The following is a 22573-nucleotide window of genomic DNA, read 5'->3' on the forward strand; positions in this document are numbered from 1 at the left end:
GTCCCGGTAGGGGCTCAAGCGAAGGCACAGCCTTTGCACAGGCTGTGCCTTCCCCAGCAAACTTACCTTCTCCTGCTGGCTGCCGTCATGTTGTGGAGGCCAGGGGACATGTTCCCCCTAGCCAGAGCAACAGCTCTGGAGATGGATGCCAGGGGGTGTGTCCACAATGTGACAGTAGCCAGCAGGAGAAGGTAAGCCGGCTGGGGAAGGTGTGAGGGAAATGCCACCTTCCACCCGTTCGCACGGCAGCAGGTGGAAAGCGAGCGAGCGAGGTTTTTCAAAAGTGGCGTTTTCATGCCACTTGGGCTGTGCAAACTCCTGTGCAAACTCCTCCCCAGGGACGGTGTTTTTGGCGTCCCTGGGTTGCTGTATTCCACCTGTGCAGAAACAGCCATAGAGTTTACCCTTCAAAGCAGCCATTTCCTCCAGAGAAACTGACCTCTGTAATTCCAAATTTCTGAGCCCCACCTAAAAGTTAGTGAACCTAATTATGGTGTACAAAGGTTGGGTCTGGAGTGCTGTGTGGTTTCCAGGCTGTATGGCCGCGTTCTAGCAGCATTCACTCCTGACGTTTCGCCTGCATCTGTGGCTGGCATCTTCAGAGGCTCCTGAATGCAGATGCAGGCGAAATGTCAGGAGAAAATGCTACTAGAATACGTCCATACAGCCTGGAAACCACACAACTCCCCAGTGATTCCAGCCGTGAAAGCCTTCGACAATATCATGAAGATGCCAGCCACAGATGCAGGCGAAATGTCAGGAGAGAATGCTGCTAGAACACGGCCATACAGCCCGGAAACCACACAGCACTCCAGTGATTCCGGCCGTGAAAGCATTCGACAATACAAGGTTGGATCTGTTATCGGACATGACTTGCAGGTTATCTTCAGTTCTGGTGTGTGCAGTGTCCAATTGGGGTGTGTGCAGTGTCCAATTGGGATCTGGCTCACAGCAAGCATGGAGAAGGTTTTCCAGTCCTGAAGTGATCCAGGCACCATGAGGAAAATTCTTGTGTTCTCTAGGACACATGGGCTTCCACAACAGGCTGTACAGGACTCTACTGGATTGTTTGAGGTCAGGAACATCTTGTGGAGGAGGCTGAAACCCCTTCTCCATGAACATGACAGACATGATCCAAATCAGGCATAGCCCAATCATGCTGGAATTCAGGAGAAACTCTAGGGTTGCCAGAAGATTTTTCTGGTGGGGCCTGAGGAGGCAGGAGTTGGGGAGGGGAGAGACCACAGTGGGGTAAATGCCTTAGGTCATTTCCCCACTTACCGTCTGCTGCGCGCTACTCTCTCCAAGTAGCGTGGGGTCCCGCGGCACTCCCCACTACAGGGGCGGTGACAACGCAGCCGCCCCAACGCTGCTGCTCTCGTGCCCCCCTCAGCACGCATCATTCCTGGCGCTCCTCCAAGCCCGGGAGCGCGCCAGAAATGACGCGCGCTGAGAGTAGCGCGCAGCAAAGGGTGGTCGAGGTAAGTGGGGAAACGACCTTAGAGGCCACCTTCCAAAACTGCCATTTCCCCCCCAGTGGAACAGAACTCTATAATCTGGAGATCATGTGAAATTCTGGGAGATCTCCAGGCCCACCTGTAGATTGGTAACATTAGCATCAGCCCTGAGGCATTGAATGTTCTCCATGATATCTGAAGAATGTCAGGTACAGGTATTATTCCCAGAGTAGGGCATTGTATTGCATGTAAAAGTTCTAACATGTTTCTGGTAGCTCCAGTTAAAGGGTGTGAGGCAAGAGAAGTGTCATGTACCAGATGGTTATGTTCATCTACTAATCATCTAATCCCTCTGATGAACCTCTTGCTGCCCTCTCGTTGGGAGCTTGGGACCTGAGGGCATGGTGACATCACACAATCTAATAACTTTCCCATGTGCTTGGCGGCTATCTGGCTCGCTCTGTTCTCAGCCTCTGTTCCATCCCATCTCACTCCCCCTGTATTCTGGCAGTGTCCGGCTGGTAGTGCCCGGCCATCATAATGAAGCTCTCTGATAACTAACATAACTGTTCTAAAGCTTCTTTCCTTTTCCAGATGCAAAGGGGGAATGAGTGGGGGTTATACAGGCTATATCCTGGTTTTCCCAGATTTGGCTATAGAGCAGTATGATTAATTGCCTTGCATAGAATTTCAATAAAGACGACCATTATCAATATTGGAGTCTCGTTGATGTCTATTGACAGGCAACCTTACAGGAAGCTGGGAAAGACCTTTCTCTCCCTGAAATCCTGGAGAGCTGCTGTCAATCACAGTGAACAATACCTACTGAGGTGGACCAAAGGCCTGAACTGGTGTAGGTTCATACGCATATTTCAACAAATGAAACAAGGGAGATGAAGTCCTTCTTTCCATTGGTCATAGGTTTTTATTGCTACAATGATTCAGCTCTGCTGTTAGGTCATTTCATCCATATACAGTTATAATACAGTCTTCTAATTTTGTGCAGTTTAAATAGGAATATAGTCATTCTTCTAGCTCTCTCTGATAAAAAAAGAAGGCACTTGTGTGGCTTGGCCTCCTTTGTTCATTAAACGATAGGAACAACCATAACTCAGTGCTGTTAATTCCTTGTTTAATTTCCAGTGATAACCCACTGCTTGTTATGAATGAAGTTCTCCACAAAACATGTTGATATATTAGGCCAATATTAGCTGCCTCGCAACTATGTCTTTATCTCTGAAAGTTAACTGCCAGATTGCCTCAATTCAACAACAGACATCTGACAGAAAAGCGGTTCTCACACAAAGTCTTATTGTCATGCAGATATAGAGGCACCAGGCTGCTAGGTGAGAGAGAGAGAGAAAGCTGAGGTATTATTTTGGCTGGCTACCTATTCAGAATACGAGGACAGCTTTGTTACAATCTGCTTCACTGACTTCCTCATGATCACAGAGGCTGGTAACAGTTAACTGTGAAAGGCTAAATTCTGATTTTGTACTGCTACATTTTGAAGAGTTGTTTAACAACCGTCAGAGGTCAGCAGAACCAGCAGCTATTCAGTAGTAGACTTGAGTCAGGATTGGAGGAGAGCAGTCACCTACAACCATGTAAGCTACTCTGAAGGGTCAGGAACCAGATTTCAGGGGACACTGCTGAAAGAACACTTCTCATCTCTGCTGTTCAACTTCCTTCTGGCAGATGGTGCCTAATAACAGGAAATCAAGTGTCCAGACACTGAATGGGAAAAGCCACACAATGGCTAATTTTTCATGACCACCATATTCTTGTCACCATTAAATACAAAGTTCAGGGAGGACCACAAATTATTCAGCACACAAAATCCCACTGAGTCGGCATTTCTGTAGACCAAATCTTTCCTTACGGCTTTTCCCAGAATTCCCAGATATTAAGTTTTTTTTCTTTTCTAAATGTACTTTTATTAAAGCAATCTTAACATTAACACGAAATGTTCTCATTCATATATAAATACATATTTCGTATTAATGTTAAAATTGCTTTAATGATCTGGTTTTAAGAATGTTGTGGATGACAGTATCACAGTAGAAACAATGCTGTCCCTCAGTCTTTTCCTTCTGTTGCATCGTTGTTGAAAGAATTTCGGAAGGATTTCTTCAGCTGATAAAAACAGAAATATGAAAACATTAGCAGTTTAGAAATTAAGAGCAAATGAGCCAAATTAGTGTATATAAAATCATAGCATACAAAGCAAAACCTTTGTATAGGGGCATTATTAATTACTTGCTGGAGTCTACTGATAACTTTTTCTGAATTCCTGAGGTTGTAGAAGGGCTCATCTATGAATCCACAATGATTCCTGGCAAATATAATCCTATAGATAGCTCCCTAGATCCCAAAGCCTTCCCAACCTCAAGTTCCTCCAAATCAAAAACTAGATTTTTGGGGTGTAAACTTTGGATTAGCAACTCATGGTATTAAGGGTGTAAAATATGTTCAAAGCAACATGTTGTACTACTGTAGTTTTCTTGAACATGGGTATGGTAACCATGTTAATCTCCCAGGGAAGATTTGGCTGCCAAATGACTGTCACCACTACCAAATGTTAGTCAGAATGCACTGGCCTACAGTTTCACTTGTAAGGACAACAAAAATACTTCCATGTTGCAAGGAAGATAAGTATTTCGCATGTTAGTGCCACACTGCTTTTCTGTATCTAAATGAACTGTTTTACATGCAATGTTCTGCTTGAACTCATATGCTTCAAACCCTTACTGCACTTATTTCATTACATACTTTGACTACTTCTATCCACCCTCCTGAAATGTGTCAAAAAATAGGATGGGATCTGAAATACAGACTCCACTCCTGCTCTAGGAATCAGACAAAATGAACTCTTACATTTTGTATAAAGGCCTTGAAGTCCAATTTTGCCTGAGGAAGACCTTTTGTTTCCTTTTTACTGCCATGCCGTTCCTTGGAGTCTGTGGTAGAATCAGTCTTGCCTTGAGGTAAAGGTGAGGCCTCTGGTTTTCTTAATAAGGAAACTGAGGGGCTGGGTGGGACTGTGGAACTCCTTCTTGGAGGCCTGTGGCGGACATCTTTGGAACATCCAGCTCTGTGTAAGAAAGGAGAGGTGGCGGCGGCATCAACCTCTGGAAGAGAGTGCTCACTCCGAGCCCCAGATAGTCCAAGTTCCGAGCACAGGTTAGACTGCTCATCTAACAACTGATCCAGCTGCTGTAAAGTAAGGAAAATATTTTTTCAAAAAAAATTACAGTGGACCAGCTGACACACTGTAACCTTCCTGTCCACTCTTCAGAGATGGCAAAAGTTCTGTCAAAAGTTTCCTGGTATTTATAGTTTTATTAACAACGTTGTATGCTGTGAACAGAACAGCTGAGTGAAATTTTCACACATTTCAATTTTTGTATAGAAAGCTGCATGGGTCTGTTCTGAACAGCCTAAATAAGACATCCTGGGATGCTAAAAAAGGTATCCTGGGAAGGCACTCCGATCTGCCTCTTCCCAAAATATTCTCAGGATGTCTTATTTTAGCCCAAGGCGTTCTTTTTAGAGAATGCTTCAAGATGCCCCCCCCCCCCCCAAGCTGCCTGCAAGACATCTCCTGGCTGGCTGCACGGAATGCAAAGCTCAGGAGGTGTCTTATTTTCCCCTCCCAACTGTTTTGCTCCCTGGCCAGTTTCACCCTCCTCTTGCACCCAACATTTTGTGTGCAGCTGAAGGAATTATCCCTGCCACCAGTTTCTGAAAGCTGCCCCAGGACATCTGATCTTCAGGCTCCAATCCTGGGTGCCCTTTCAGCTCAAAAAGTATATAGTTGTACTCAGCTGGTTCTGCTGATTTTTAAAATTCCTGTTTTAAATGAGATAACTTCATAGCTACACAGACAAATATATGAAAATCTTAGCCACTCGGAAGTCAGGTCTACTTCCCATTGAGAAGCATTGGGTTGCCCTGCCCTCCATGGACTGACAATTTTTTTCTTAGCAGAGTACAACTATGTACTTTGTGGATTGAAAAGGCATGGAGGGGGGAGCTTTGGACATGTAATGGGTCTGTGTAACCCGGGAACCCCCCCTTACTTACGTCCTTGACTAAAAGCAGAGGATATTTTCAGGATAGACCATTGCCCAGTGATAGACCACCTGTTTTGCAAGCAAAAAATTGCAGATTCAACCATGTCTAGCGAAATGGATCTAATAGTAGATGATACGAAAGACATCTACTGGAAACCCTTTCAAGCTACTGCCAATTAGAATAGACAAGGCTGACCTTGATAGGCCAAAAGCTTCTTGTGTATCCTTGAATGCTCTCATCCTCTGTCCCCCAAAAAATGTGTGCAAGTAGGGTTGCCAACTCTGGGTCGTGAAATTCTTGGAGAGTTGGGAGGTTGGATCCTGGGGAGGATGGGGTTTGAGGAACGAAGAGACCTCAGTGGAGCATAATGCCATAGAGTTCAAGTCTCTAAAGCAGTAATTTTCTGCTCTCAGCGCGCATCATTTCTGGCATGCGCCCGGGCTTCCCCACGACCCCGTGCTCTGCGCGGGGTCATCAAAAGGCGGCGTTTCAAAGGGTGCCAGGAATGACGCGCGCTGAGGGGGCGCGACAGCAGCAGCATCGGGGCGGCTGCGTTGTCGCCGCCCCTGTAGTAGGGAGTGCCGGGGGACCCCACGCTACTTGCCTACAGTAGCACGCACCTAATGGTAAGTGGGAAAACGCCCTCTTGGGAGATTATTCTTTCAGATAGCCACAGCTGGAGATCGCAACCCTACAAGAAACTAGCACAGCAGAGTCCCATCTACTCTCTTCTGAGCTAATTTTCTACTATGCTTTATTTCACATGAAAATGTTAGCAGATTATATATTCCTCCACCACAGAACAAAGCACATGGACCTTTTTTGTTGTAGAATGCTCCACCTGGGTCATAGTGCCTACCTAGCCCATCCTTTTGAAAGTTTGAAAGTAAAAATACATTTTGACATAAATACTCTTGTATCAAAGTACTATGTTCAATAATGCACAAAATAATGGTTTTGACAAGGGCAGTGCATAAATATTAACGATAATTGCCCTGTTCATTCGGGATTATATTCTAATGTGGAAGCATGCGATTTTCTCCACCACTGTACCTCAGCTGACTGAACTATCATTTTCATGTGAAACACAGTATAGCAGGGTGGTTTTTATTTGGGAGGTAATTTGAAAATGTGATTTTCCACCTTTTCTCTCAAGTGATTCCTTCACCTTAGGAGTTCATTCCTTTGCACATATAGATAAGATTTCAGTTACAACAACAGGACTGTAAACTTTGTTCAGAGATGACTACAGACAGCCAGACAAATGCTAAAGCACTGACAATGATGGTGGGTGAGTATTCCTCTGCAGCCCTGAAACCACCTGCATTCAAGAAGATATTGTGAGAAGCACGATGACAGAAACCACACAGTGTTCTTTCACTGATAGAACATACCATCAGAATCCCCTCCCTAACCTGGCGTGCACGGTCTTTCAACTGGCATTCTAGTTCAGCAACCTCTCGCCGAACAGCTTGACGCAAGGACTGGAGGTGTCTTCTCTCCTCACTGCGGATGATGGACAAATGAAAAGAACCAGAAAATATCCCATGAAACCATTGTCCCAAAATATCATCTAGCTGTATTTCAAAGGGAAAAAAACATTGTGTCAGCGATTAATTAAAGTCAAACACAGTATGAAATTGGCTGAACCTGATCTCATTAGATCCCGGAAGCTAACCATGGTCGGCCCTGATTACTAGTATTCGGATGGGAAACCACCAAGGAATATCAGGATCACTTTACAGAGGCAGGGCACCTCTGTTCATCTTTTGCCTCACAAATCCTAATGGTCACTATAGGTCAGCTATGGCTTGGAGCAGATAGTTAGGAGCAGATGGACTATAATCTGGAGAACCAGGTTTGATTCCCCACTCCTCCACATGAGTGAGCAAGATTTGTTTCCTCACTCCTACATATGAACCGTTCTGCTCCTAACCAGAGGACACTGCCAAGTGTGAAGACATTGATGTAAGTGCTTATAAACAGAACTGCTGAACTTCCACACTGCTTTCGTAATGGGCTTTTATCTTCAAGACACATGTCTGAATGAGAAGGAATAATCTGGTTGTACTAATGGGCTGTATCCTACTATTCAGATTATGGTGTAATGACGTTGTGTTGTATTATTCGATAGGGATATTTATATAGAGTTAATTTAGTCCATTTTAGCTAAGTCCTTTGGGGTGCTTTGTGTATGTTTTCATTTTATGATGCTGTGTATGAAGAGATTGTGAAGGCCTATGGCCAAGACAATAAACTTATTACTACTACTACTACTACTACTACTACTACTACTACTACTACTACTACTACTACTACTACTACTACTATTCAGATTAGTTAAGAGCAGAATTTTCCATTGGCTCAATAGAAGGAGGCTCCTTGTGTTAGAGGAAGTTTCTATACATTGTGATAAGAGTGGCCAGATGCAACCCAATATTCTCTGGGATTTGGATTTAACAAACTAACTATATTTTATGTGGCGATTTAACCATTGTGCAAATCCTCTGCTAGGTCACAGGAGTAACACTTGGGTCCTTTCCATTCCCCCAGTGATAGGCTAGAATATAAAAATATAATAGTATGTGTTGCAAGTATGTCATTAAACCATGTAGGAATGCAGATAGATTAAGGAATGAATGGTCAATTGTCTGTTCAGCTACCACACTGTCCAGAACTATCCCTGTATACACTTTATATTAAAGTGCAACTGCTTTGTGTAATTTCGGTGATCATTCTGTCTTGACGGGCTGAATTTTTGTGCATAGCTTTGAAGGTTACATCAAAGTCTTTCCAGACAGAGCAAATCACATTGTGCATGTGCCTTTTGTACAGACAACCTCGTGATGTAACAAAGGATGTGCTGTGATAAGCAATATCATCCATATGCCATTACCGTCCTTTATCTGATAAGGTACTGGAAAGGTGGATCTCTTGCTCTGTCAGGTGCAGCTCAATCTCATCCAACCGTTCACGAAACTTTTGGCACGAATTTTTCATATCTTCGATTTCGTGAACTGTGCACTAGGCGTAAGATCAAGAAGAGACAATTATTTTTTTATAGTTTTAAACCAGCTGAAATTAGGCAGACCAATCTGTTTTAGAGAGATCGACTATGAGAAATTCCTTTCCTAGAAGAACCTTGGGAAGAAACAATTTGAAGACATCTAGGAATCCTCATATAAAACCCTGTAAGATGTTTACCTGTTGAGCAATGACCACCTCTTTCTTGGCATTTTCCTTTCTTTCGCTTTTATTGAGAAGCTGAGGAAGAACTGTTTTTCAACATACTATTTACACTTATTCTCTGTCCTGGATATTTTGATACATGCTGTGACATCCTGACATAAGAGGACATCATTAATTGACATCTGTGATAGATCAACAGTTTTTTTCCCTTAAAGGCAGCCAAGGTTGGCGAATTCAATTGGGCTGCAGTGTGCGAGATGGGGGTGGGTGGGCTGTCAATGTGGCTGCCAGTCCCCAGTTTGAGGGGGGGGGAATTCCCCACCCCAACTTCCTGTTGCTTTTCACCACTCTAAGCAACAGCAGAGGCTTTAAAAAACAACAACATGCACTGGCATGCCAAGCGTGATGACAACACTTCTAGGAAGAACCTCTAGGAATAATCAGAAATTCTATTTTAAAAGTTTCTGGAAATTCCTAGAACTACTGCCATCACTTCTGGATTTCCTCCAGAATTGATGTCATCGTGCTTGCACCACTGACACCCCCAACCTAACACAAACACCATGGCCTTGCTCCAACCAGCCTGGCAACCATATACCTAACCCTTTTCCTTGTGTACAATGCTTTACTGATCTAAATGTGCCCCCTCCCAGTTGTTGACTGCTAAATTTGCTATGCCGTAATTCAAGGGTGTCAAACTCTGGCCCTCCTGGTGTTCATGGACTACAATTCCCATCAGCCCATGCCAGCAGGGCCGATTGGCCATGCTAGCAGGGGCTGCTGGATATCGTAGTTCACGAACATCTGGAAGGCCAGAGTTTGACACCTCTGCCTTAATTCATAACTTGGAAAAAAAGAGTGGAAAAGGAGAAAGTCACATGATTTCATCTGCTTTTCGCTCTACATACAGATTCTGGCAAAAAGCTTTCTTGCGAGGACATTATGATAAACTTCCAGCCTTACCAGGTTTTTAAAAAGTGTATCATAGCTATGTATCAGTCAGCGTAAGATGAAAGTGTAAAGTGTGGTCATATTTATTTGAAAGGGCTTCTGGGTCAGTTGTGAGTCATTTATGAAACACTGCCATCTGGTGGACATCAGCCAATCTTGCAAAGAAAAGACAGTCGCTAACATTGTGAATCATTATTTTTCACAAAACATATGTTTGTTCACATGTGAAGTGCTAAAGGTCAGTCCTCTGCAGAACAGTCTGGGTTGCCAATAGAAAAAAATTATCAGGGGCAGACCAGATGCCTAGGTTTTCCAAGAATTATGATCACGCTGTGGTCTGAAACACAGAGAGGGAAACCTCTGAAAATATGCTGTGTACACTGGTGTTATTTTCAGAGTTAGGATTTATATAAATAAAAAAACTGACAACTCTAGCTATGAAAAAAAGGATGTGGTGCTTTTTCTTGAGTGCTTCCTCTATTTTCAGACCTCCCGAAAGACTAGGGCAGGGGTCAGGGGTCTGCAACCTGTGGCTCTCCAGATGTTCATGGACTACAATTCCCATCAGCCCCTGCCAGCATGGCCAATTGTAGTCCATGAACATCTGGGGAGCCACAGGTTGCAGACCCCTGGACTAGGGGGTAGGTGAAGCCTGATCATGGGTGAAGCCTAAAGAAATCAGGCAGGTTGGGGTTCTTTTTTTGTTTTGTTTCTTTTTCATCTCATATGATGCTGGTGTGAACCTTTCATTCCACCATTTTCAAGGCTGGTGTTCTTGAGGTATTTGTTTCTTTTAAGTCACTTATTTGTAACTGATGACCAAAGTTACATTAAAAACACACAAATGTAATAAGAAAATGTGAAGAAACCAAAAAAAATGGAATGAAAACAAGAACAAACAGAAACACAAAATGGAAATGGAGATCTCTGAGCTGAAACACTGCAGTTCCAAAATTTGGGAGAATCCCTAATGGAACCAAAATGGAATCTGAGAGGTCAAAATGCAGCCATTGTGGAAAGGCAAGTCGCCTATGCCTCCTGCCATTGTATTTCTGTGGGTCTGTTAACCACCCCACTCTCCTGCCCCCAAAACAGGAGGCAAACTGGGAGTCTACTACAGAAGGCAGATCAGTACAATTGTCCTTCCTTCCTTTGCAGACAGAAATGCAATTCTGTCAAAGGCATAATTCTGTTAAGACATATACTCTGCCTAGAAAACTACTGGGAAATGGTGGGGCCATACATAAGAAAATAACTAAATAAATACTCACAGAAGAAACATTTCTCATTGCTGTATCCTGCAATAGCCTCAGCGTTTTCAAAAGCTGGAGTTCTAGGGTGGCATGCGACGAGTAGCATGTTGCATGATGTTTGCACAGAGGAGCGAGAGGGAGAGACTGCAGCAAACAGCAGTGATGGGGGCTCAGAGGATAGCAATGACTGCCGTGTTGGGCGCACCAGGCATGAAAAGGTTCACAGCAGCCAGATCGGTATTCCCCATGCAGCCCTGTGTCTAGAGAGGCAGATTTCACAAGATGGCTATGCCCATGGAACGAAGGGGGAAATGGAAACGGGGGGAACGCTTTTCGCTTGGTGCGACTCCTCTCCGTTTGAATGCACACGTCCTTCACTTCCTTATCTTCTTCTTTAAAAGCACCCGATACCGAGAAAATCAGAGGTTCATCCTCAGAATGCTGGGATGCCTTGGACGTGAAATCCAACGATGGGCCTTTCGCAGCTGCATCATCCAAGTGGATGCTTTGCGTACTTGAAAAGAGCAGTGAAGGCATCTGAACAGTTACAGATCTGAAAGGACTACGGTTTGTGTTTAAGGCAGGCACACTCTTATCTTTGTCCAGTTTGGTGCTTGCTGACAATCCATTCAAGGAGTTAATTCCTCCGTTTTCCAGACAGGACGTGGAAAGGGTTGAATCTTGAAGAGGGCTCATGGAAATAGTGTGGATCTTATGGTGGGCAGGCAGGTTCCCCTGCTCAGTTCCTGGGACCGGAGCTATATCCAAATGTCCGCATGTATTACCAAAACCAGTGGCCAGTTTGACAGATTCCTGATAATCATTTGTGACACTCACGTCTGTGGCTGGACAAGGGAATCCCAGCTTGCTATCCCGCCGCTTTCCTTCTACACTTTCTCCAGTACCTTCTTGTTCATTTTCTCTACATACTTTCCCAGTTTCTTCTTCCGTCAACAGTCCCTCGCTATCTTTTAAGTCTGTACATAGCTGGTCATTGCTGATTGTCATGGGGGTTGTACACCCTACCTCATTGGCAGCAGACCCTGGCCTTCCATGCATTTTACTGGTGTATGAAGGCCAATCTCCTTCTAGAGAGCTAGCATTATCCTGACCCATGTTGTTAATCTGATGGCAAGACATGTGGCCTTCTGCGCATCTGTCTTCTTCTTTCCTTAACTGTCCTCTTTGACCTTGCATCTCTCTCTCATGCGATTCATCTTCCGTTTCACTGGTAGCATCTTCATATTGACCACTGGAGGTCTCCGTTAGGTCATCTTCTTCATTTATGGAACAGAAAACTTCCTCTCCTTGGAAAGTCTGTTCTCTGCTCAGAGTGGGCAGTAGTAAATTGTTGCCATCATTGATCGTGGAGGTGACAGCAACAGATATTTCTGCTTGGGAATGAGAATCCTGGCTGGTCTGAGGTGACTCCTTCCTGTGTCTCAGAAATGCTGGATTATCATGGGCATTACAGCTCAGTCTCTTGTTCCCAGGCAGAGATAAGACCTGGAAGAAATACAAGGCTCCTTTAGGATGATTATGTTTTCACAGTGTCACTGGCTCTTTCTGCACAAACCTTTTAAAACGTTTTGAGGTAGGAAATAAAATGTTTCTTCCATGGAGTTCCACATTGTTCTTTCTACCTTACATTCAGAAAACTTTTTTATTTCTGGCCTGGAAATATTTTATCTGAAAACACTTTCACAACAATCCTTTTGCATGAGACATTTTCAAAATGTTTTCCCTTGCTGTGCGGACATATTTAAAACATCTTATCTTTCCTGCTGTTTTCTCCACACCTTGGTGCCATTCCTAAACTTCCCCCTAGGTGCCATTTTATTGAGCCCCTGAGCTCACTCTGCTCCTCACCTCTTTATTTTCATCAGTTCTGTGTTTTTTTAAAAAGTTTTGGTTCAATCTTCAAAGCATCTATTATGCACAGTGACAGAGAATCCATGCCTCAAGTTTTCAAAGCATTGATTCTACAAATAGGCAAAAGAGAGAGAGAAAAAACCCTCATGGCAGCCATTAAACGTTTCGAGGTGTTAGTGCAAACAGACAGTGGACGGATAGAAAATGTTTTGCAAACATTCTGCGAACGTTTTAGATTACTTGTGTGGAAACGGCCACTTGTGCTGCAATACTCTGCAGAATCCGGAGATCATTCAGTGGACTAAGATGGATAGCTGCTAAGGATCATGCTCTTAATATGGTGGGTTATTTCTTTGTTTATATCACACACTTTCCCCAGAATAATTTCTACTTACTTGCAGAGGTAAGGGATCTGATGGATCTTCCAGAAATCCACTGCTATCAGACTGGCAACTATTTGTTCTTGTTACTATTGTATCTATAGTCAGAAAAACAACAGTGAGAAATACAAATTAAGCAAATAAACTTTCGTGCTTAAAGCCTGGTACTCATGATAGCCCAGAGAAAGGGACCATTTATGTGTGTTAAGTGCCATCAGATTTCTCCAAGGGAACTGATTGTCATCTGGCAACCCCAGTTTTCCCGGAGAAAACAGATGCTTTGGAGGATGGAATTTATCACGTTAAATACTTATGTGGTCCCTCTCTTCCCCAAACCCCACCATGCCCAGGCTCTTCACCCCAAATACCCAGAAATCTCCTAGCCTGGAGTTCAGATGTTGATAAATACAGCAAGATGCTGTATTGATGGCAAAACTGAAGTCTGCCCTCTAGCCCTCCGGAACATTTTCTTTCAGCACATCCTGATTCTCATTCTCCTCCTTCTTGGCCTCATATACTATCTGCAAGAAAGTTGCTATTCTTTTTGATCTGAAGTTTAAGGATCAATGTTTGAAGGGCAGCCAACTAAGGTCCTTTCTGCACGGGCCAATAAAAACGGGGCAGATGCGTAGCGGCAATACGGATATCTGGGGTGGCTTGTCCTGGGCACTGCTAATGCCATCATGTGTCGGAGGCGGGGCTGGGGGTGAGGCGTGTTGGGGCAGGGTAGGGCAGGGCAGGGTGGGAGGGGGTGAGTAGGCAGCTCATGGCCGGGCTCAGTTCCCCCTCCTTTCTTCACTGAAGTGGGGGAATGGCAGGTTACATGAACCTGCCCTCGCCCCAGCCCCTTTGCACAGCTGGCTGTCCCGTGGACAGCCAGTGTGTTGGCCAGTGCTCATGCCTTCACATGAAGGTGCGTAATTTTTGTTCTTTCCAGCTGGCTCCCCCCGCCCCCCGACTGCTTGGGACTGACACACACACACACACCCCGGGCCATGATGTGGCCCATTTTCCCTGTCTGGCTTCGCAGATGGGAGCTAGGAAAGGGTTTTCCAATAATTGTATTATGTGTGATTCTCTTGTTTGAATGCGCCTTGCAGCCGCAGCCGTTTGCTTGGCCATGGCTGCAAGCTGTGTTAAAACAAAAGAATCACACATAACATGATTCTCGAAAAGCCGGGGGGGGGGGGATGTAGAGCATTAGGATTAGGATTTGTGCAAAGTCACCCCCCCCCACCCTGGGTTTTTTACCAGTGTTATCCCGGTTTAATTGGCTGGTGCGGAAAGGACCTTAGAGACTGAAAGGTCTTTGTTGGAAGGCTGCCCCTGATGCTAGAAAGGAGTTAAGGAGGTAAAGCTGAGAAAATGCAGGTAGCAAATGCCACTAAGACCAAGGTTTTTTTTTTAAAAAAACTTGTTTTTACAAAAACAAAACATATAGAGACAGCTGAATAATTCAGACTCTCACATAAGCTATGCTATAAATGCTATACAATTCATAAGAGAACTAAAGTATTGCTACGTAGCAGGGCTCTGAAGAGGCAGCAAAGAAATATATTAAATAAATAATTAAAAATGCACCACAGACTAAGCAAAAACACTTCAAAGCACCTGACAATTTTCCAGTTTTGCAATGGCTGTATTTTCTCTGAAATAACTGACCTTTGAAGTAGATCTGGACCTTTGAAGCAGATCTGGACTTTCAGTAATATAGAACAAGCCCATTCAATGTCTTTCAGTGAATTTATCAGACTGCAACTTTTGTGAATTCTAAATCAAACTTCACTTCACTTCATCCCACACAAAGAACTTTAAGAGCTCTGATGCTTGAAAGGAAGTGTGTGTGTGTGTGAACATCACAATAATAGCTAAAAATTAATACTCTCTGTTCCTTACTTTCTGATTGACCTTAAAAGCTCCTTCTGTTTTCAAAAGCAGCCACTGACATCGCTGAACATGCAATTCTCCTGACAGAGCTGCCAAGGCAGACCGCAGGGTAACGCAACCATCATCTTTTAGAAATCTTAATTAACTAAACTCCATCTCTACTTGATCTCTGTTGCCCGCATGTACTGCAATGTGGAAGTCCCTTTTCTGTGGTTCTGCTATCATCTTTAGAGACCCACTACTACCAAGTGGAAGGACTTGGGATAACCAGAAGTAAGAATATTGAGATCATGGGTACCACGGTCCCTGCCAACACCCATCTAAGCGTTTTTATAAGTGGGTGGGGACAGGTTGGGCTTTTGCCCAGGAATTGGAATTGGCCATTGGAGATTTGATTGGTTGTGCACATTTTTTTAAGCTGCCACCACTCCACTGGGCTTTTCACTGTGTGATTAAAGGTAAGCCACAGCAGCCGTTATGTGGCTGACTCCACCCCCATGACAGCTTTTTTGTGGCGGTACCCACCATGCAGGGTCAGAATTCAAAAGTTGCTCACATGCTCAAAAAAGGAATTAGGGAACCTGCTGTGTGTTAACCACTGTTATCATTATTTTCTATGCTTAAAGAATGTGGCTGAAGCAGAAGGAGAAATTCAGTGGTGACAGCGGATGGGACTAAGGATGAGACCTGCAGGAAAGTCGTATGAAAACATACACACTTTTTACACACCTGAGGATGTATCCCGGTGGTTCAAAAACAAATGAAATTTGTTGAATGTTAGACTGTGTCGATCACTTGCAAACTGAACCATCAACTAGAGTCAGTGGGGTGAAGTAATTAGATCAGTGATGGCGGACCTATGGCACAGGTGCCAGAGGTGGCACTCGGCGCCCTTTCTGTGGGCACGAGAACACAGAGTTCATCATGTGGGAGGCGGAAAATCAACCCCCCCCCCCACACACACACACACACATCTAGGCTGGCCTGGGCCATTGAGCACGACGTGCGCGCACCGCGGTGAGCAGGGAGGACTTGGCTGGCGGGCCTGGTGCCTGTGCTCCAGGTGGCTGCTGCCTGAGGGGGGAGGGCGCAGAGGAAGCAGAGATGCTAGAGAGGCACAGAGCGGTGAATGCGGGACTTGCTGAAGGCTAGAGCAGGCTGGCCCCTGCTCGAGCGGGTGGGGTGGAGGAAGAGAGAGCCAACCGTTTTTTTCTAAACTAAAACCTCAGCATTCAGGTTAAATTGCCGGGTTGGCACTTTGCGATAAATAAGTGGGGTTTGGACTGCAATTTGGGCACTCGGTCTCAAAAAGGTTCGCCATCACTGAATTACAGTATCAGAGTAGGAACTGAGAGACTCGAGTTCAAATCCCCACCTTGGGCTGCCTCCCTCATTTTCAGCTTAATTTACCTCACAATTGCAATGTTGTTAGAATAAAATGAAGAGAACAATGTTAGCTGCTTTGGAACCCGCTGGGAAGAAAGGCAGGGTGTAAATAAAATGAACAGTAGAATAAATCTACAGCTCAATGAGAAAATGTAGTCCTCTTTTCTTCTTTGGCCCCTGTTTCCCTTTAGCACAACCCCTTGCAATAATATTCTTCATAGGACATTCTGCAAACTGGTCCAAGATCTGGAAGGTGTCAAAGCATCAGAAATGTGGACCCACATTCATTCCCCTTACAAAAGAAACACACACATACACGGACTGGAAACAAGATGTCATGTGTCATTACAAACACACATCACTAACACAATACAGATAACTGTAGATATTCACAGCAATAGTGTCGTATCTTGTTTGACCATCAGTGATCCAAAGGACAATGTTGACAGAGGCGTGTCATGATGAGCCATCTCTGTCATTGTGACCACGACATTTGCCGGTCCTCATCTCATAACTTGTCTCCATCATTCCATCAGTTTCTGTGTCTCTGTCCTATCCTGAACAGTGTACCACATGACTCGCCTATCATAAGACACAGTTCAGGATAGGGTAGAGACTGCTCACTACCAGGAGGCTATTTTCAGTGGCATTTCTATGGCGACGGTAATGTATGCTCCCAGCCCGGGCTCCCCACAAAGAAGAGCATTGTTTTGGCTCTTTGTGCAGCTGTTCAACATCCACTTTGTTCTGCACTCTCACTGTACACCAATCCCACCGGGGGTCTCTGTCTTGCTCTCGCTCAGCATTCCCATTCCCAGCTGCATCATTTCATGTCGGCTGCTCTGCGTGTTCATTACTTCCCTGAGCAATCTGGGGTTTATTTATTATTGCTTTGGAAAGATATGCTTTTGCCTGTAAACAATGCCTATTAATTAGGTGCTAATTCCAGATTAACAACGACGCACTTCTTAAGAAGCTGCTTTAGGACTCCCAATTTCTAATCACACTTGGAACTGCCTGGTGGAGCTACACATTTGATGGACGTTTCTGACTTTAGTGAATTTAAACCCCCTCATTAGGGCAAAAACCATATTCTCCTCAAACTTGGTTCCCCCATAGCTGCACGTTGAGGAGATCTGATGATCAAGATTCCAGTCTCTTCCCACTATGCAGCTGTGGAGAAATCCAATCATCATCATCTTCATCATCATCAGTTTTATTATGGTCAAAGACCAGAAGTTGTTAAATACCAAGTATAAAAACCACAATATATAATTTACAAATAAAAATTTGGACAGATTATTTAACAACTGCAAAAATTATACAGCTACAAAATATTAAAAACCTTAAGTTAAACTCAGATCTCAAAACTAAAAGCACAAATGATGTTTAAAACCAGAAAATAAAATTGAAAAATCCAAATGGCCTACCATTAATTAGTGTTTGAATTGCCCTGTTTGTGTCTACGACTCTTAACAATAAAAGTACTGAATTTCGTCACTACTCTTCGTCACTACTTTCATCATAAGGAATTATCATTTTCTAGAAGTCTTTTCATACAACTTTCCTCTGAGTCAAATAAAATTGATATCGGGAGAGAGCTAAATATCTTTGCCCTCATCTCCTTATGCAGGGGGCATCGTAGGAAAATGTGTGACATGGTCTCTATTTCTACCATCTCACATGCCCAAAACCTATGAATATACAGTATTTTCTTGTATCTACCATCTAACACTGCAGATGGGAGGGCATCACAAGGAAATCCAATCTGGGTAAGAACTGGCCATTTCCGCACGGCCATGATTGGGGGGTGCGTCGGCGTTCATGACGCCGACGCACCCCCCGGGACCGTTCGCACGAACGGTCCCAGTAGGGGCGGGGAAGACGGCGCAGTCTGCGTGGAGGCTGCGCCGTCGCCCGAACGCCTTCCCTTCCCTTCCCTCCGACCTTCTGGCGCATCGCCCAGGCCAGGGGACACACACCCCTGCCCTGCGTGACAGCTCTGGAGTCACAGGGCGGGGGGGGCATGTCCCCAGGCCTGGGCGACGCGCCAGAAGGTTGGAGGGAAGGTAAGGCATTTGGGAAAGGGGGGAATGGCACCTTCCAGCTGCTGCCGTGTGAACAGCAGCGGTTGGAAGCCGCTGTTTCTGAAAAACCTCGCCCAGGGAGCGAGGTTCAGAAACAGCGGCTTCGCGCCGCTCGGGGGTTGCGAGGCCGCTGCTGCTGCGATGCCGCGGTGGCGGCTGTGCAAACCCCTCCCCAGGGACGCTGTTTTTAGTGTCCCTGGGTCGCTGTATTCCGCCCGTGCGGAAACAGCCACTGTGTCACACCGAAGAGGGTATTAAGCTCTCTCGCCCACTGTGGTCTTGCCATCTCTGATCTGAAACTGAAAAGCTCCACGGAGAAGATAAAGGGTTATATCCCTGTGAATCCATTTTACTAATGGTGGTAAAAGGTAGGTTCTCCCGATGTAAGAGATTAGTGGGATCCAGCCTAAGGTCCTAGAGCTGTTTGGGCTTATTTCTAATTCTGGGCTGTCCCACTCTTCCTCTAAGTATTTATCCTTCTAATAACCCTGGGAAGCGGTGGAAACGTCCACAGTCCAAACACAACAAACACTTTGGAGCCTGCACCACTCTGGCTCTTCTCTAGCAATTACAGTTTTGTTTCAAAGTGCAAATTACGTTGTGATCTTGTTAACTTTTTATTCTGCTACTGTAATTCACTAATCTTAGATTAAGGTTACTGTTAATTGCAAATGGCCAAAGGGCATCGCTACCAGATAAGTACATCGAAACAATCTTCTGTTAAAGGACTATTAAACAAAGCTGTAAAAACAAACATTGTTGTTGCCTCTTAACCTTAATAAAATTCATTCTCATTTTAACTACTACTAGGAACAAGGAAGCTGAAGGAGCAAAGAGGAGTACACCTCTGTCCTGCAGAAACAGCGGGGGCAAACTCCAAAGGTGTCGTAGAAAACACTTGAAAAAGCAGTATGTTTTGAATTAAGTTTTTCATCTAGGGACATTAAGTTGTATTAAAGGGAGATCTATTCTCCTTTCTTCCTCACAGACTCTTTAGGCAATTAGTCATAAAAGTCTAAATGCCCTTGTATCCTGATGGAAAAATCATCCTACATATTTCTCAGATGTAAAACAGCTTCTTAAAATTGAATTTGTGCCCACAGATTAGATAATGAGATATTCAGGGTTTAGGAGGTTTATCTGCTTAAATACTTTCTGAAATGCTTCCTTGTGATTAACAATAGACTACTGCAGAAAATATCTCAGTTACATAAAAGATGCGGTATCACTGAACTGCCACAATAGACTATGTCAAGCAATATGTTGCAGCATGAAATTTCCACGAGGTGGCAGTAGCAGACAAACCTCCAGTGTCCAGCTGGCAACAATGTTGGTACTTTTTTGTGGTGTCTTAGGACCTCAGTGGCTTCAAGGTCTGGCCAGTGGTTTGGGGTCTTGGCTTCTGCAGGTTACAGAAAGAGCATGAGCAAAGATTTGTATAAGATTCCCGGCTCAGACTCAGAGAACCATGAAACTAGTTCCGTGAGCCCAAGATATGGAGTTTGCTTTTGAAACAGATTCCTGTGTTTAAAGTGTTAATTCTTGAGGTTCAGCCATGTTAGTCTGTTGCAGCAAAAGAAAAGTCCAGTGACACCTTCAAGTAAGACCACATTTATTCCAACAGAAGAATTGATTCCTTTTGTAATCAAATCACATTTGATCAGGTGAATGATGAGTAGCTCCCTGGCAAATATATCTGTGCTTACAAGCAGCCAAATTTGCTACTGATGTGTATGTTGAGCATCTGAAGAAGTGAGCTCTGACTTATAAAAGATTGGGTTGGAATAAATGTTGCTGGACTTTTGTTTTATTTTGCCCTCAGGAGCATTGAAAACAAGTCCCACTGGATTCAGTTGGCCTTCCTTCTGAGTAAAAATCATGAGATCAGGCTGGAAGACGGATTTCCAAGGACTAGTGCAAGAAGCAAAGACCTGAAAATACTGGCCAGACCTTGAAGACATGGAGATCCTAAAAAATAACCACAAAAATGTATCAATGTTGTTGCCAGTTGGACACTGGAGGTTTGTCTGCTGCTGACACCTAGTGTCATAGGGCTGTCATAGGTCAGCGACAGAGCACATATTGTAGGCAGTGTCAGACTCTCGAACGTGGAAATAACAGAGACCATAGGAAAAAGGCCCTGGCCTATTCCTCCGTTACATGCAAACCAGTTAAACAAGACCCTCACAATCCCAGCTGGCTTGGAGTCATTAATGTCAAAGCATCGAAGCCCAAGATACCTGAGAGCTAGAAATACAGGCCTCCAGTTTAGCTACAGTGAAGTTTCACAAACTTCTGAAATTTGGCAGGCTCTCAGTTTTCAAACAGTGCAATTTGGTGTTGACCTAAAATAAACAAGACAACCTGTTTGGTTAAGTAAAGTAAATACAAAATTTACAATTTACAATACAAAATAAATGTTATCTTTTAAGTCAGCTGTTATGTATTGAGTGTTGCTACAAGTCTGGAAAGCACAGGCTGCTGTTAAGTGTCTCTTTCTTAGCATTCCTCCCTCTCAAAACCCAATCCAGGCCTTTGGGGCGCTACCTATGCAAAGCCTTGGATTCTGAACCAGTGCTCAAAACTCGAAGTGAAATTGTTACATCTTTTATTGAAAAGAAAAGTTGCAAAATAGTAGCTTTCAAAAAAGCGCAGTGAATACAAAATCCTAAGGTGCATTTCCAGATACACAGTAGAATAAGAAAGTATACTTACTTACTAAAAGAAATACTAGGTAGAAAATATAATAGAAGTCCTCAGGGCCTAAGCAAAGTTCTTCAAGCAAAATAGAGGTGAAGTAAAAAAAACAAAGGAAAAATGACTGCTAACTCTGATGAGATTAATTTAGGACATATTGGCCACACTAAATAATGACCAATTAATCAATCAGGTATCGAGTCAGTGAGAACTCTCTGGAAGGTGAGCAAGTTACCTCGCCCTTTTGAAACGTTCAATTAGGGGTTTAGCTGACCAGTTGGATCCAGCTAAAAATAACAGGAGATGATTTCATGCCCATAATAAGGAATCTGGCCTTGGTGGTGGTACGGCCTATCTCTATCTGTAAACACCTACTTCTAAGCAATGTGAAAAAAGAGAGACAAAAACCAAGATTTTTTTGTAAGTTTTTCCAGCAATCAAAATGGAGTCTCTTTGGACATGCCAATATACCAGCAAGTTATTCTCTTCATACTCCCTTAAATGAAGTGAGATTGGTAGGTATGCAGAAGGCCTTTAAAGCCATACCCTTAACACAGGAACTTTCTACTCCAAGAAGCTCAGTTAACCTCCTCATTGTTGTCTTTCTGAAGGCTGATGACGACCCCAAGAGAGGGCTGATTCCACTTGGGCCTACCCAACCATCCATGGACTCCCTATAGCATGATTTTTCTTCTTCCCCCTCACACTGCAGCCCGCTAATATGCCTCAATTTTGTTCCAGAGGAATCAGTAGACCTCAAGAATAGCACAGGAGGCAAAGTGTGGGTCTGCAGAGGAAGGCAGTCAGTGGAAATTGCAGCCCCTTCTTCTGCATACAGAAGAAGAGTTGGGATTTACATCCCGCTTCAATTGTAAGGAGTCTCAAAGGGGCTTACAATCTCCTTCCCCCCTCACAACAAACACCCTGTGAGGTGGGTGGGGCTGAGAGAGCTCCGAGAAGCTGTGACTAGCCCAAGGTCACCCAGCTGACATGTGTGGGAGTGTACAGGCTAATCTGAATTCCCCAGATAAGCCACCACAGCTCAGGCAGCAGAGCTGGGAATCAAATCCGGTTCCTCCAGATTAGATACACGAGCTCTTAACCTCCTATGCCACTGCTGCTCCTTGCTCCTTTATGAACGTATGAAAGACCAAGAACAATGCATAGCTTAAACTTTTTATGCATGCTGTGGAATGGAGCCCAACGGAGATGCATCACTCCAAAATAAAGAGTGTGAATTCCATTCAGTTTGGGGGATGTTGTTATGTTCTGAGATAATACTTTAAAATAAGTGACATCTTTTAGCATCAAGGGCCATCTGGAACTTCTAGAATGAA

The 22573-nt window shown here is 44.1% G+C and overlaps 1 protein-coding gene across 3 annotated transcripts in view; it reads right to left on the bottom strand.

The window, feature by feature from the left end:
- Nucleotides 1–2285: 2285 nt before the first annotated feature.
- ITPRID1 (ITPR interacting domain containing 1) overlaps nt 2286–22573 on the bottom strand; it is a 70212-nt gene continuing 49924 nt past the window's right edge. Inside the window, exons 10-16 of one of the 3 annotated variants that reach the window (XM_048511605.1) lie at nt 13195–13277; nt 10946–12433; nt 8431–8558; nt 6929–7040; nt 4335–4673; nt 3488–3593; nt 2286–3406 (exon numbers count right to left, since the gene is read on the bottom strand). In XM_048511605.1, coding sequence (XP_048367562.1) covers nt 3537–3593; nt 4335–4673; nt 6929–7040; nt 8431–8558; nt 10946–12433; nt 13195–13277 — 2207 coding nt within the window. In that variant the 3' untranslated portion in view covers nt 2286–3406; nt 3488–3536. Of the gene's footprint in view, nt 3594–4334; nt 4674–6928; nt 7041–8430; nt 8559–10945; nt 12434–13194; nt 13278–22573 lie in introns of all 3 variants that reach the window. The other 2 variants (XM_048511606.1, XM_048511604.1) reach the window with 2 other exon arrangements.

This window comes from Sphaerodactylus townsendi, linkage group LG11 (assembly GCF_021028975.2).
Source record: "Sphaerodactylus townsendi isolate TG3544 linkage group LG11, MPM_Stown_v2.3, whole genome shotgun sequence".
NCBI classification, from domain to species: domain Eukaryota; kingdom Metazoa; phylum Chordata; class Lepidosauria; order Squamata; family Sphaerodactylidae; genus Sphaerodactylus; species Sphaerodactylus townsendi.